General features: G+C 41.0%; 1 protein-coding gene across 1 annotated transcript in view; it reads right to left on the minus strand.

Annotated features, from left to right (window-relative positions):
• The window catches only part of LOC111868405 (RNA polymerase-associated protein RTF1 homolog), a 39,939-nt gene that overhangs the window by 3,724 nt on the left and 20,043 nt on the right, over positions 1–16,172 (minus strand). The window contains exons 7-13 of the mRNA XM_023859009.2: positions 14,739–14,829; positions 13,002–13,084; positions 9,225–9,420; positions 7,261–7,355; positions 5,894–6,056; positions 3,070–3,204; positions 1,835–2,012 (exon numbers count right to left, since the gene is read on the minus strand). Of these exons, the coding sequence (XP_023714777.1) occupies positions 1,835–2,012; positions 3,070–3,204; positions 5,894–6,056; positions 7,261–7,355; positions 9,225–9,420; positions 13,002–13,084; positions 14,739–14,829 (941 nt within the window). The remainder of the gene's footprint in view (positions 1–1,834; positions 2,013–3,069; positions 3,205–5,893; positions 6,057–7,260; positions 7,356–9,224; positions 9,421–13,001; positions 13,085–14,738; positions 14,830–16,172) is intronic.

The following is a 16,172-nucleotide window of genomic DNA, read 5'->3' on the forward strand; positions in this document are numbered from 1 at the left end:
CTATGTACTGTGCGAAATCAATCGATCTTGCAAGAATACATTTTTGGACATCCCTCTTCTAAGAATTCCAATTGAGTGTGTTAGTGTGGCCAGCTCAGGGCAATATGATATTATAAACACAGCACATATCAGTCTCTGCTGTTTATAACTTCATAGGAAAGAAAACACGCCATTCATAACAGTTTGAATGAGGAAACCACTACCAGAAGCAACAGGAAATTTGCTGCAAGACAGGCATATGTAACGATGACTTAGCGCAGATAAAGTCGTGTCTCATTATATATAGTTCTTGTGACAACAGGCCAGCGAAAAATCTAACAATCTACAGCAAAACCATCAATTATTATGGGCGTTATAACATAGGTGTGCAGCTGGATGAAACATAGACGTCGAACCCCCGCAGACGATTTAAATACCTTGACGAAACATACACGTCAAACCACGCTGTACGGTTAAATCACTAAATCCAATAAAGAGCTGGCATAGCTGACTTACCATCTGACTGTCAGCTTATAACACTTTCACTAATCTACACACACTACAAATGAGTACAGCAAATGCTAATTTTGTACTAGTTGTTGCTTCATTAAATTGAACTGCTGACTCTAACCCTGACTCCTTTGCTGGTATAGCATCCTTGCTATATAGCCTCGGTGTAGACCCAACAGAAAACACCGCTTCCAACAGTTCTTATATTGTTGTCATGGGCAGTTTTCTAGTGATAGCCTGAATATTGTTTTGTCGGAACGTGCTTACCGAGCCATCGATAGGAAACGGCTATTTGTTTATCCACCTAATGCATAGCAAAGGCTGTACTCGTCTGTTTCGAGGTCTCTGCCCAGCAACGGGTCTATATGCCATAAATATTACGCGCTTCTTGTATGTGTCAAAGACTGTGCTACAGCTGAATTTGTTAAATCCACAGAATGGTCATCACATTCTTCAGATTAAAATCCATTAGGTTACCATGTTTGGAATGAACTTAAGCAGTCTGCGTACTCAAGTCGAAGAGAACCGTGTCAGTTGCCAGAGTTACTGCAAAAATGAGTTGACTTTCATATCACAATATTACACCTGATCAGTTTTCAACCAATGTAAATAGGATGGGTTAAACCTATAGCTGCAATCTAAGAAAACAGGGGACCTAGTCAAGTGTTTCAGTAAAAAATATGACTAATTGTAAACAAAAGTCTGTGTTTAACATTCAAAATAGAAAACATTTTCCTCTGCAACAAATCAATCGAACTGAATTTTTATACGAATACTTACGAGTAGATATGTACTACACAACTTACAAGAATTTGATTCATATCCATTGAGCCCTTCATTAAAGAAAGCCATTTATTTCGTGCCACTTGGTAATACATTTTCTGCATATAGTGTCCACAAGGCCCCTTCGGGGTTTTAAAAATTGTAGCACGCAAACAAATTGAGCTAGCCACATGTGGCCGCTTATCCCATCTGTTGGCAGCAAAAGAAAACTTCCAAAGTTTCACTATGATCTGCCACAAACCACATGTGGCTAGCTCAATTTGTTTGCATGCCACAATTTTTCAAAACCCCAAAGGGACTTTGTGGACACACTGTTCATTTACTGTTCAAAATCTGCAGAAAAATAAAAAGGGAGCGGGATTCATAATAAATAAATGAAAGGATTTTTCCACCTGTCAGCTTTGATTTTTCACTCATCACAGGCAAGCAGACAAGACGGTCTGCTTGTAATTTACAAGTCTCTACCTTGTCTAAATTGTGGGATAGAGACAGTCGAACTGACAGATGTTCACCATGTAAACTTACGAAGTCAGTAACCACATACCACAGTACATGTACTCACTAGGTAATGGGACTTCTAAATCAATCTTGATGTCGAAATCATGTGCAGAGAAGAGATCATCTGTTTTGCTCCCTCCTCTTGCAACCTCTCTCTTCTTTTCTGGTTCCTTTTCTCGTTCTTTGTGTGGTGCCACTGTCATCGCAGCTTCAATGGCCAGTCTATTCCTCTCATCTTCCTCCTAGAGTTATAATAAAATACTTTAGCCAAAAGAAGTGCATCAAGTTAATATACTGTAGCATGTAGACATGTTGCTAGGCAATGACTGTGGAATAAGCAAATATACAGCAGCCACTGCTAAGTAACAGCTCTGCAAACTAGCGTGGTTCCATGGCAATAGCAGGATACAACAATAATGGGAACCCCAACAGACACAAACTCAACAATGGCACAGCAACAGAGCAACAGTGTTTCCTATGCAGCTCATGTCGAGATCTTATAAGCAGGACAGTCAGAGGTCTGCTGGGGCTCAGATGTTGTGAGATACTGGTAGTGGAGGCTGGGGATAGTTCAAGAATCCAGAGGAAGGGGAACATCCGCTTTGGGAAGCAGCCATCGAGTAACGCCTAGTGAAGATGTAGCTGTGGAGACTAGTGCTTGTGCATGTGTGTGTAACAGTGAACTGTAAAGTGCAGTCATGTGCTGCGTCCATCTATAGTCACTCATGTCACATGTGACAATATCTAATACTGCATATGGCCCAATACATATAAGATTCACTCTTTCCCAAAATTGATGCTATGAAAGTCTGGGTAAAGCTCATAACTGGATCTTATTTGGGGCAGGGGGGGGGATTGTCTCGATTCACCAGAGGTATACAGTTAACTGTTCTGACCATGAGACAATGTTTTAGGTTCAGTGAGATGATATACACTTATATGAACTTGATTCTAATCGACGTTACAAACTAGTGAGGTTCTAATGGAAATGCATCATACTTAATCTCTTGATCAGAGCCTCTCGTCAAAAAGAGTTAAACTGACGTGTTTTAAGCAACATACACAATTATGAGGGTAACACGAAACTTGCTTACTCTGAGTTCCTCTGACTGTCATACATAATGGGCGCACAAAATATTTGTTTCATTTCAAGCTCGTAGTGTTTCGGGGATGTGACTTATATTCAGGGAAGTACAGAGAGAGAGAGAGAGAGAGATCGCGTATGTATATGCAACTGAGCAGATGACAGGTCTCAATAAGTATGGATGTTACTTGCTGAACTGAGTTTGCTCTGCTTACCTCTGCAGCTGCTATGATCATCTGTGCATCTTCCATGTTCTCCTGGTCATGCACTTTGAATACCATGCGGGGTTTTGTGCTACGTCGTGTGAACGGGTCGTCAGCTTTCTTTCCTTTGTTCCTTCTCACTTCTTCCTGTAAAAATTTGTTTTTGCTTCAAAGAGATGCACAAGAAGAAATATACATTTACAAGTGTAACGAATGGCGGCTAATGGCATATGTCCATACTGCACACAACAGGAACAATTCAGCTGACAAAAGTTCATCCATTTCATATCTGCTTATCTCTAGGCCAAGGCACTGCCCATCTTGCGGAATTTCACGTGTGCACGCATAAACACACACAAAAAGGACATGAATATTTGAGGAGCAAACACACTTACAAAGCACCACTTTCATTAATGATATAATGCCCTCACCATGTAGTCCAGCCAAATGCTAAGTCAGAGATGAAGATTTCAACTTCAATAGCAAGCAAATGATGAATGCCAAGATATATGGAAACTGAAGGGAACAGAACTACACATGTCTGAACTGTCAAGTGGCGTCTTGGGAAGGGTTGCCAACTGTACTAACAGGTCTTGGACGAAGAGAGCAACAACAGTGAAGATCACACTCGGACAAATTACGTAAGAATGGCTTCCTTTGGGAACTGTAGAATTAAACTGGGGAAGTATACAGATAAGAAATTTGACAAGACTATTTACAGGACAATATCACTCAAAATGACAGTTTCTCACTGCCAATTAGTCCCACCTGTGAAAGGTACCATAACAAAGTTGAAATAGGGTTACGTGTTCTGCGTGACCATGAGGTTCTAGCTGAATCATGATTCTTCACCTGGGCCTTCATTTCTGGAAGGCAGGTGATTATCGTGAGGCTCCATGCAGCAGAAGTGCTGAAGTGCTAACTTCAGAAACGGGATACACAACAAATCACAGGCGGTTGCAGTGCAAGGATACTTTAATGCCCACCCTTTCAATAAAAAGACTAGGGACCTGATGGTGTGCTGACTGGTCAGGACTACTGTACACCTCAGGGAACAGTGATAGATGAGTATAGAGCAATGGTGGAATAATGATTAGCAGGGAGGAAAACAGAAGAACCTTGGAGAAAAACCCGCTCCAATGCCCTCTTTCACACTACAAATCTCATGCAAAGTCCTGAGCAATGAACCTGAAGCTCTGTGGTGGAAGCCTGTGTCTACCTGCATGAACAATAAACAGCAGGTGATACATCTTTCTACCAGGTAACACCGGCAAATCTCTCAAAAGAAAAATGTATTATATACAATGTCTGGTGGCCCTAAGCAAGACATGGAGGTCTACGTAGGACACTGCTAACCATGTACTGATATCATGTTCACAACACAGCACCAACATAAAGCTTTCTACAACAAATTCTGGTGTTACATATAATGTGGATCTTAGCTAAAACCATTTAGTCCTTCTATAACATTGGATGCAGCCTAATTTTCAAACCTGAACAAATGCATTCTTCTTGCAGAATCCAGAACAGGTGTGCTTTACATTGTTTGCATTAGATCAAGTTCCATTTAACAGTGAGGTCCATGTTCTCAAAAACAGACCATCATACATGGTGACCACAAAGCCATACAAGTAATAAGCGACATGACACAAAGTATAACTCGATTAGCACAAACCTGTGTGGAGGAGAAGTGAAGAGGACAGAGGCGAGAAGACTGAGGAAGCTCGTTACAAGCCACTCCAGTGCAGACACCTGCTGCAAGCAGTGAACTCTCTACACATCATACCTACCCTTCCACCCACAAACAAAGAGCTGTGTTCTGTGGATGTGCCATCACATTGTAATCAAACTCTAACATGCAGTAAAAGAATGCACAGATAGAAAGACGTGGCACTGCAGTAGCAGCGAGGATAAAGTGAACCGTAAGAGTAATGTGTGATAAAAAGCAACAGTCTGCCTCACTTGAGTGATTACAGTTATTTAATTTATAATTCCTTCTGCTGACAGGAAGATCTCTCAGTGGTGGGTCTGAAGATGCAATGCAGAATGGTAGAAGTTCATTGGTGTTTTGGATGACCCAACTGCTCCCATATTCAGGGTCGAAGAAGAAGCTGAGGAAACAAACAAGGAAGTAACAAATATCACTTGTTACTCACTTGTTTGTCTTATTTATTCTTTGACCCAGATGATGGAACCAGCTGGGTCATCCAAAACACCGGTGAACTTCGACCAGACCACATACGGGTATTAGCATATGCAAGAAGACGTTACTCCTTATACACTGCATATTTTTAGAATCCTGCTTTCCTTGACGATAGCCATAAAACCACAATGCTTCTTATATAGGGAAAGCAATGATAAAAATGATGTAACTGTTAGAATGGCTGGAGTTCAGGTTTTCAGAACAAGAAACTAAACTGGGGCCAGACTTATTTCTATTAAAAAAAAAGGATATTTATAAATAACAAACTAATTTGCAAAACAACAGCAAAATTAAATTAAAAAATATGAAAATACTGCCCAATTTCTGCTCCTATACCAATACACAAATTATATTTGTGTGCTAAACATCTATACAGCTGCATTATAATCAGACAGTGACAGATCATGATGTAATTACTACAAAGTTACTAGATTCTACTTTCAACGCATGACTAGAAGCAATCATCTTAACAGGAGATCCTGCTAACTCATGAGGCTGCCTACTCAAGGCATGACATGCCCTGAAGGATAGCTGTAACACTGTAATCTTGATTCTTTACTATGGGTGAGGATACCAATGCATTCCACTGCAATGCCCAACAAATTCAGTTGGTTTGTTTAATTTTTAACGTACCATAATGGCTTTCTCGGCTTCCTCTACATTTTTCTTGCGATTCCGGTCATTGATGTAGCTGATACTAGAGATGGTCGAGGTGCGCAGTTTATCCAGTTCCTCTGCTCTTTCTTCGAGTGCCTGAATTTTCTGCTGAATCCGGCTTGCTTCCAGATCATCACCCCTGTAAGCATACAGGAAGGCTGCAAAAGTATACGGATGTGTTGAGCTGGAGGAATTATGAACGACATGCTTTGCTCCAATAAAACTGGATGGGGTACCATCATGCAAATAAACGTTTCTATTATTCCGCTTGAAACATGACATATGTGTACATACTGATGACATATATAAAATATATAGAAACTACAATGTTAGTATAAATCTGTTAGTTGAAGCAGTCTGGATCTGATTTAATACCATACACTCATCAGATTTAAAATTAAAAATAAACATATGAGGGTAAGTCAATAGGTAAGTTACAAATGGATATAGAACTTAAATAAGAGTACTGATTCGAAAAATGCTTCTATTTCTCAACATAATCTCCCTGTACATTGAGGCACATGTCCCATCGTTTCACAAGCCCCTGGAAACCAGCAGCATAAAATTCTTTGGGTTGCTGTCGGAACCAGGCATGTTCAAATGGCATGGCCTACCTCATAATGCATGACAGGTTAGGTTTTCACAAAGTCTGTGCATGATGGGTGCCACGTATGCTGACCCAAAACACAAAATGCAAATAATGAGTCTGGCATTCCAGAATCTTAATTGCTACCACAATGAAGGACACGATATGCTAGCCCGAATTGTCACAGGTGATGTGGGTTCACCATTACCAGCCCGAGACAAAGCATACGTCAATGCAGTGGAAACATCCTGTGTCGCCTGCCAAAAAAAAGTTTAAATGACATCATCCTCCAGGAAAGTGATGCTCAAAGTCTTCTGGGATCATGAAGGCATACTCCTCACCACATTTCAGCCTCAAGGTGATGCAGGACACCAATATTTCAGAGGAAAGTATTAGCTCTATCTTTGGGGTAGATATCTACCCTGAAAATAGAAGCTGTACATTCTATGAAAATGCTGATCAACAACAACTTCCTTACTTTGATTTCTTGACACCTCTTTCCTATCTTCCTGATACCTTCTGATACCTAGCTAAACGACCTTGTTCTGGGTCTTCCCATTAAATCCTAACTAAAAAAACCCCTTCTCAGTATCCTAGTTCTATCCATTCTTTTAATGTAGACTGAGAAAAACTATAAACACATCTGTTAACACAGTCAGTGCACTGGCCAAGATTCAAACCTGGACTTCTTAAATAAAGGTCAGAGGCATTATTTACTGAGCTCCCTTGTTCAGTGTGTGATATTGTACACTCTCACCTTGATTGTGCCATGTCTCTCTCCTTCATAAGCTGCGTTTTCTTCATTGCGTAGTTATACGGGTTCGTTTTGAACCTCTCTTTTTCTCGCACGATCTGCACAAAAATAAGCTATTGTATGCACCACATTAGCCAACATAGCGACCTGAACAATAGAAAATATATGTTATTACAGATGACTATGAAACAGGGGGTCCGCAAATATTTATTCAAAGACCCTTGATTCATAATGCCTTCATTGACACTACTATAGCAGCAACGTGCCAAGACGGCCTGCATCCGTGGGTGCTACTAAAGCAGCAGAGACACACAGGCTTTAAGAAACCTGGCATATATCTAAAATATCTGTCAAACTCTGAAGTGGGGGGTTAGACTTGAGGTTTCCACAGTGGTGACTATGACAAGTATTGTTTTCTGCAATGTGATGCCATGAAGCCTGGTAAGAGTTCACCAATGTTTTGGAGGGATCTTCATTCTGGTTTGGCTTACTGTTCAACCCTGAAGATGGAGGCAGTAAGTTTCTCCAAACGTTGGTGGACTTCTACCAGAATGCACAGCATCGCATCCTGGAAGACAGTACTTCTCTGTACTTATTATTGCATGCTGTGGTAGCAGGTACTTGGGGTGCAGCTGCAGGCTGCCTGAGTAGAGGCAGGAGAAAGAGAGAGAGCACTTTACTTCCATACGAAGTTAGGGTTAGGGTGACGGACCAGAATGAAACAAATCAAATGACCTATAGAAGTTACATTTCTGTAACCAGCAGCTCATCTCCAGGATTTATATATTTATGGGCATTGCATGGCATAAAAGGGGGGGGAAGATGACATGTCATCAAAATCCGGGTACTGATGATAACTTTTTAGTGCCAGATGATGGGATGACTGATGAACAGGAAAGGATTTGGAAGGAAGCAATCCTCACCTAATCAAGGCACTTCTGCGTGGGAAAAATACCTGACACCTCCATCGGTGTTCTGGCTGAGATGTGAAGCAAATACCTATCAAATACAAGACTATGGTGTTACCTCTATGGACCAACTTGCTAAGTGTAGCCATGAAGTACAAGCACCACAACAATATTTAGAGACCATGTACCTTCTTATACACAGTTAGAAGAAAGAAATACTAACAAATGAAACCCTGGCTCTGCAGACAAGAAGAGTAGAAATGATCACAGGAGCTCTGAAACGTTGGCACCTATCCAACAAACTGCATCATCTTCACTCCACTTCTGCTTATAATGTTGTGAAGCAGAAATATTGCTGTTACTACAACTGTTCAGGTTCTTTTAAAAGTTACTACATGCCCACATTAATGCTGTGGAATGTAGACCCACTGCTTGGTCGTGACTGCAAGATATGGCCCTGTAAACAAATGTGGTAGTTTTTCCATTTGCTTTCCACATCACAATACAACAGCCGTTCAAACCACTCTGGTCACGCCTGTTGCTATAAAATTTATATGGTGAGCATTATTCATAGCTTAAGTGCATACTGTTAAAACATCTTATATGACAGTGTTTCCTGATCGTAGTGGTGCGCCTCTGAGGATGATTCTTTTGAATCGAAACATGTAAGGTGAATAAAGACTGAAGTGTTGTAAACTTGTGTCACATTGGACTGAAAATTATCCATTTTGTAATGGTGGAGGTATACTTCCATGCCCACATACATCTTCATGGTGTAGTGCTTATACCTTTTCACTTCACAGAAGGAAAGTTAAAGAGCTGAGAGAATATGAAATGAAAAAACTCCAAGAGTTTAAAGATGTTGGAAGATAAATTAATAAATAATGAAATAAGACAACATGGGCAAATTTTAAGAATAGGCAAAGATGAAAACAGATTCTAAACCTGTAACTATAAGGAATATACTGAAGAGGAAGATAGAGAAGAAGGTAGGATCACGGGGAAGAAGACAACACATATAAAGGCAAAATGTCGAAGGAAAAAGATGATGATGCCTACTTTTTCAATGTCTTCCTCCTTAAACTCATAGATCATGGCCTCCTTGATGTCCTTAAGCTTCTGCTCAAGCTCATCATGTGTCGGCATTGAGATGCCCTGAAGAGCACACGTCTCTCGCCACTTCATGAATTCACTCTCTGTGAAGTCCTGGTTACTGATGAACTCCAGCCTGAACACCCTCTCCTGAGCACCATGTCTGTATATCAAGAAAATATGTAGTGCTCAACTTTCCACACCTTTTCGTTTTCAAGGTATGCCCTGCCCCCCATTAGCACAAGTTCTAAAGAGTAAAGTTGACTCTGTGCTTAACTAACTAAGCACCCTGAAGACATATGGGACAGTGGATGTACAGATCCACATTTTCTTGACCTCAACTCTAGTTGTAGGTGAGTGGTCAGCTTCATGGCCTGGCCACTTTACCCCGGGAAAGAGCCCCCAGTACCCATGGGACAGGAGGTTGAGTGGACCCCAGGGCCAGTCTGGATTACATGGAGAAGTAAAAATTCTTGACCCTACCGAGGCTCTAGCTCCGACCTCTTGGTCGTCCAGCCTGTAGCCAGTCATTATACTGACTGCGTAAGTTCCACCAACAAGAATTCAGTATAATGAAACTTTCAAAGCAGGGCTGCTTTTCTCGGTGTAACACAGATTTATCTGCTTCTCCATTGCATTATTTCACTCACAATTAAAGCGACTTCACCTCGCATGTTAGTTGGGGAGTGATGTATAGTAACCTCACACCACAAAAACCTCTGTAAGACAGCAAATGTCAGCTTAAGCAATACCACTCCTGCTTTGCATTCAGATGGCCTGGGTTCAAACCTCAGCCTGACAACCAGCTATCTTGACTGTGATTTTCAGTTTCCCTCTGGGCAAATGCTAAAACAGTCCCTCAAATTTGGCCACAATTGTTTCATTCCACATCCTTCCCAATTCATTATTCACTGATCCGAATATCTGGCAGTATATACGTCATGAGGCAGGAGCCAGAGCAGCACAGTCTACATAACCCCTGGCTATGGGCTGGATGGGCAAGGGGTCACAGTTTGAGTCCCAGGAGGGGCAAAACATTTCTCCTCCCCATGTCATCCAGACCAGTTTTGGAGCCCACCCAGCCTACTATCCAATGGGACGTGGGGCCTCTTTCCCTGGGGGTTAAGTGATCAGGGTGTGAAGCTGACCATTAACTCCCAAGTCCCAAGATCAGGAATATGTGGATCTATACATCCACTCCCCCATATGCCTTTGTGGCAGAGTGCTTAATGGGGACAACTTTACCTTTTATACAGTGTGATGTAATGACAATGCCATTAAATAAACAATGAATTAACAAAATAGACATATTTATCAAGAAAACTTCTAGTTTTCTACAATACAATGTAATAAATTTACAAATCCTGTAACTACAACTTAAAGACTCTGATATAACACATTGAAAAAAACCATTCTGTAAGCTTACATGTCCACAAGTGGCAGTGTGCAATGACACAGAGAGATGCTGCACCTTTTTCTGCACCCACCAAAATTTTCAGTGAGCATTACATGATCCAATAATCTGTACATAGCAATCCTTTATTTCATACAATAAAACAGTGTTACATATTGTTAGGCAGGAAAGAGATGTGTGGGGGAAACCCAGAACAAGATGGTGCAGTCACGTACTCCTACACATCTAAATGAGAGGAAAGAGCAGGCAAGGAATTGAAAAGTCTCCATAAAAATATCCTATCTAGTACAGCCATAGTAAACATACACACACCCTTACAGAAATGTGAATGTGCATACACAAACCCACAATATCACAGGACATCAGCTCACTACAACACAGCCCGCAGACCACTGCGTGGCTCTCTGGAACACACACACACACACACAATACTACAGGTATGGTAACGACTAATCTTTGTTCATGAACACGTTTTACATGACAAAGATACAGCACTGAGAAGTTCTTATATTGTATTTGCAGAAGAACATACAGCCAACCACACAACAGATTTTATACAACAGTAAGAAAATATGGCCACCACTCAACTTTTAAACTTCCAACTAACTGCACAGATATTGTCAGTCACATCATAAGTTATATTAATTATTTTAATCTACCTTGATTTCTAATGGTAGAAATCCATTTTAAACAACACATGTTCATCGCACATGTAAAGTGTTTCCTCTGGGGTGTTTGGCTCTGCCTTCTGATGATGGCCAATAGTGGCCAAAACATGTACAGACTTTTTAAACATTAAACTGCTGCACTTGATGGAACTTTCATACTTATTAATACATTTGCAAATCAAAGATGGTGCTGGTCACAGTAACCATATGGTCTAAGGCATGAACTGTCTGCTCGTTCAGATGCTGGGATTGTGGGTTCGAATCCCACTTGATGCATGGATGTTTGGTGTGTGCACTGTGTTTGTGTTGTCCTGTGTTTAGATAGAGGCCCTGTGACACGCTGATCACTCATCCAATGGAGTCCTACCATCTGTGAAAAATGTTTACGGAACTGAATAAGAGGCCAGGGCCTTCAATGGGCTGGAACAACCATTGAAAAAAATGAAAGACTGTGAGAAAAAAGAAAAGAACCCTGACTTTTTGTCCATCAACCCACACAAAATGGAAAGAGGGCTAGAAGAAAAAACAGTGATATCTTCATTTTTGACCGTTATCAGCCAACTTAACAACTGTTCCCATGGGTCTCTGCTCACACATACAATTCTTTTCAGAAATGCATCACAAAGACTCTTTGTACATAAGACCAAATATTTGTGTGTTTCTGTGTGTGTGCATGTGTAAACATGCATCTGTTCCTAAGGCTATCTGCACCAACCTAAAAATTGTAACAGCAGCATCTAGAGGGGTGACAGCATGAAGCCCAACAGGAGGGGCACCTACCCCAGAGGGACATACAGCCCCACCTACCCTATGGACAGAGAAGCATGCAACTGCAATCTGGAACCCACACATAAAGCGATATGAGATCAGGCACAGATGTCAGCAAGATTTATAACTTGTTAACGATATCAGGATGGTGTATACACGACAAAATAGAAGGGAAATGACTCTTTGCAGAGTACTGCACTTTAGCCTTGCCAATAGAATATTAATATGGACAACAAAGACAGGATAAGAGGCATGGAAGAGATAAAATGAAAAAGAAATAAAGGAAGCAGAAAGTTCCAAACACTTCAGAAGCACTACACACTCCACTTCAAATACTCACAATTCAATCACAACTGAAAGAAATGTTGATCTCATGAAAATCTTGTACATTAGCATTTTTCAAGAAAATGACAGCTGATGACACAGGGACACTGTTGCAAGAAACACCCATTGGCAGAATTGGCACTACCTGTAACCAGTGCTTGAAAGAAAAGTTTTCTCCAAACATGAAATTAAAAAGGAAAATGTCTTAGATGACGAACAAACCAAGGTGGGAATAACAGGTCACAAAATGTGTCATGCAGAAACAGGCTGGTGTAGCAGTAAAACTCCAGGCTTTTATTTGCGAAGTTATTTGGTTCAAATCTTGGTTGGGACATGCCCCAGTCCCTCCAGGGAAATTTCAGGATAGCATCATGATTAGATTATGATTTCTTCCTTCCAGACTCTTTGCAAACACAACTCTCGCTCAACACTACACAGTCTAGCTACTGACACCATAAAGTAATCCAAAACTGCTCTTCACACAGAAAGAAGGAAGGAAAGTGCGCAAAATGGCTGTGAAGGAAGGAGGACATTGAAAGTACTGTTATCACTCTAAATTAACATATTTACCTTAATTTCAAACCCTTGTTCGTTCTTGTGTTACCCAGCTGGTATATCTTCCCAGTCTCACAAACGCCACTGATTTCACATACCTGTAAGAAGGATGTATATGATAAATGCAAAATCAGATTAAACACCATACATTTCCAAAGGTGTCATTCTTCAACAAGCCCTAATTCTGATTCTTTGGCCCCTCTGTCATTATTGTAGCGGCCCTCTGTCACACTGTGAAGCGCCACTGCACTGACATTGGCGTTATCAACAGACTTCAGTGTTGGGCTGGGTGCTAGCAGTGCCATCTATGGAAGAGCTTTTGGAATCACAAATGTACTACATGAGATTTGAAGTTATTACAATGTTTCCTATGGAGGTTACTGTCTTCTGAGGTGTGGTGCCACATTATCTGGTACAACCTTACTTATGCTTGGGAGGAACACATATCACGAGACAATATTCGTCATAAACTTACACAAACTCTAAGTCCTATTAGAGCATGGAAACTGTGGATAAAACTGAGGACTGAACATATAAGAACGTAACAGTTATAGGACTAAGATGAACACAGGTACTCCCAATTTACGTGACAGCTATGTACCACCCCCACCCCAAAAAGGTGTGTACAGTGGGTGAACCTAGATCAGTCAAACATGACTTCCCATAATTCTTCTTCTTCTTCCCTACATTTCCCTTCCACCACCCACGGAATTCTCTACTCGCCCTTCTGTCTGCCCCTCTCAGTTGGCTGACAGGCAATCTACATCAAACTGAGTAAAAGTGGTCTACATCAGTTGACTGCATTAAAAGGAAATCATATTTTCTGAACCCTCACATAACTGTATGGGTGTACATGTAAATGCTCACAACATGGAGAGACCAGCACAGGAAATTTGATGTCATTAGGTAACTGTGAAGTTGCCACTCTGTTTAATTAATTAAGCACAATGCCATGAAGACATATGGGGAATGGAGGTGTATCTCTACCATTCTTGAACCTGGCACTAGATGAAGGTGAGCTGTCAGCTTCATGCTCCCACCACTTTATTCCTGGGAAAGAGCCCCCACCTGATACCCATTGCACAGGAGCCAGTATGGGGCACAGAAGCATCTCTTCTCCTGCCAGGAATTCCAACCTCCTCAATTATGCAAATGGGGACCTGTGTGATAAACTGTGTGTTTCTCACTGCTTGTTCTTTTCACAAATATTTTGATACATATTATGAGGAACAAACAATACAGTGGAACCCCAGCAAAAAATCCTTCATTTAGGGTTTCTCTTCATTTAATGATTAATTTCAAGGTTACCAAGTCAATAATCACTGTGTTAAACTATTTTTTGTATTGCCAGTGGGGTGGGACTAAGTCCCTTGTACTGCGACCACTTCTGGCCTATTGTACCAGCCCCAGATGATAGGTGAGGGTGATTGTGGAGCAATTGGTGGAATGAAGATTGGCAGAGGAAACCGAAGTACTCAAAGAAAACCTGTCCCAGCGCCACTCTGTCCACCACAAATCCCACTTGACCAGACCCAGGATCGAACCCGGGCCACCGCGGTGGGAAGCCAGCGACTAACTGCTTGAGCTATGGCACAGCTAACTGTGTTAAACTACCTGCATTTATGAATTTCCTCAGTTTCACTTTTAAATCAACCGTTCTCCACAAAAATTTTACATGGATTTTTCACAGTACATATAAAAATTAAAGGAAAACTGTACCAAAAATTTGTTTCGTTATGATGAATTACTCACCCTATAAACAGGTTTCCCATTGTGATTACCAATTCCTATCCGTACAAAGCACCCTCGGACAACTCTGTCAAAAAATGGTAGATGAACAAACCTGAAAAAATGAACAAAATTAGTATATTCTTTCATTTTATGATTTCTGCACCTTCCTTCAGCAAATCCAAGTCTTAGAGGAGGAAGAAGTTTGGAACAGCTGTCACTTTCCAATTATCTTCACCATCGCTGCTGTGACCACAGTACTGAGTGAGCTGGAACTGATAAATCTACTTCTCTTTTACCAGCTCTGAAAGATTATACAGGGGTGCTCAGAAGTCTTTGGTTTTAAAAAGAAAACGCTGATCTATGGGACTAAAACAATGCATTTACTCTACACATCCCCCCCTGAGCTCCACACACTTAGGACTTCATTATTCTAACTTCTTAAACCTATCCAAGAAAAATTCTTTTGGTTGTGCTGCAAACCACCTGTTCACAGCTAACGTGGCTTTCTCAATGCTCAAAAACTTTCGTTCCTTGAGGTGTTTTTTGAGGTGAGGAAAGAGGCAGTAGTCCGAAAAGGCCAAATCGGGTGACTGGGCCAAATGATTCAGAATTTCAAAGAGAACATCTGCCAGTTTCTGGAGCATAATGGCTGCCTTGTGAGGAGCAGCATTGTCCTGAAAAATCAAGATTCTTTTGAAAACTTGCCTCAATATTTGGAGACCAGTTGCTCCTTCATTTCGTCGAGCAGCTAAACACTGTACTTTGCCGTGATGGTTGCACCCTTTTCCAGGTAGTCTACAAGCAAAACTCCATTTCTGTCACAGAAGACAGATGCCAACACCTTGCTTGATGACTTCTGCGTCTTGGAGTTCTCTGGACACGGGGAACCACTGTGTCTCCATTCCTTGGATTGCTCTTTGGTCTATGGATCATATATATACGAGGGGGTACCCAAAAGAAACTGAACTTATTTTTTTTAAATTTATTTATTCAAATTTTAACCGTTCAGCGTGGTTTGACGTGTATGTTTCGTCAGGTATTTAAATCGTCTGGGGGGGGTTTGACGTCTATGTCTCGTCCAGCTGCACACCTATGTTATAACGACCATAATAACTGATGGTTTTGCTGTAGATTGTTAGATTTTTCGCTGGCCTGTTGTCACAAGAACTATATATAATGAGACACGACTTTATCTGCGCTAAGTCATCGTTACATATGCCTGTCTTGCAGCAAATTTCCTGTTGCTTCTGGTAGTGGTTTCCTCATTCAAACTGTTATGAATGGCGTGTTTTCTTTCCTATGAAGTTATAAACAGCAGAGACTGATATGTGCTGTGTTTATAATATCATATTGCCCTGAGCTGGCCACACTAACACACTCAATTGGAATTCTTAGAAGAGGGATGTCCAAAAATTTATTCTTGCAAGATCGATTGATTTCGCACAGTACATAGCA

Source organism: Cryptotermes secundus, unplaced genomic scaffold, assembly GCF_002891405.2.
Source record: "Cryptotermes secundus unplaced genomic scaffold, Csec_1.0 scaffold58, whole genome shotgun sequence".
Taxonomy (NCBI): Eukaryota; Metazoa; Arthropoda; class Insecta; order Blattodea; family Kalotermitidae; genus Cryptotermes; species Cryptotermes secundus.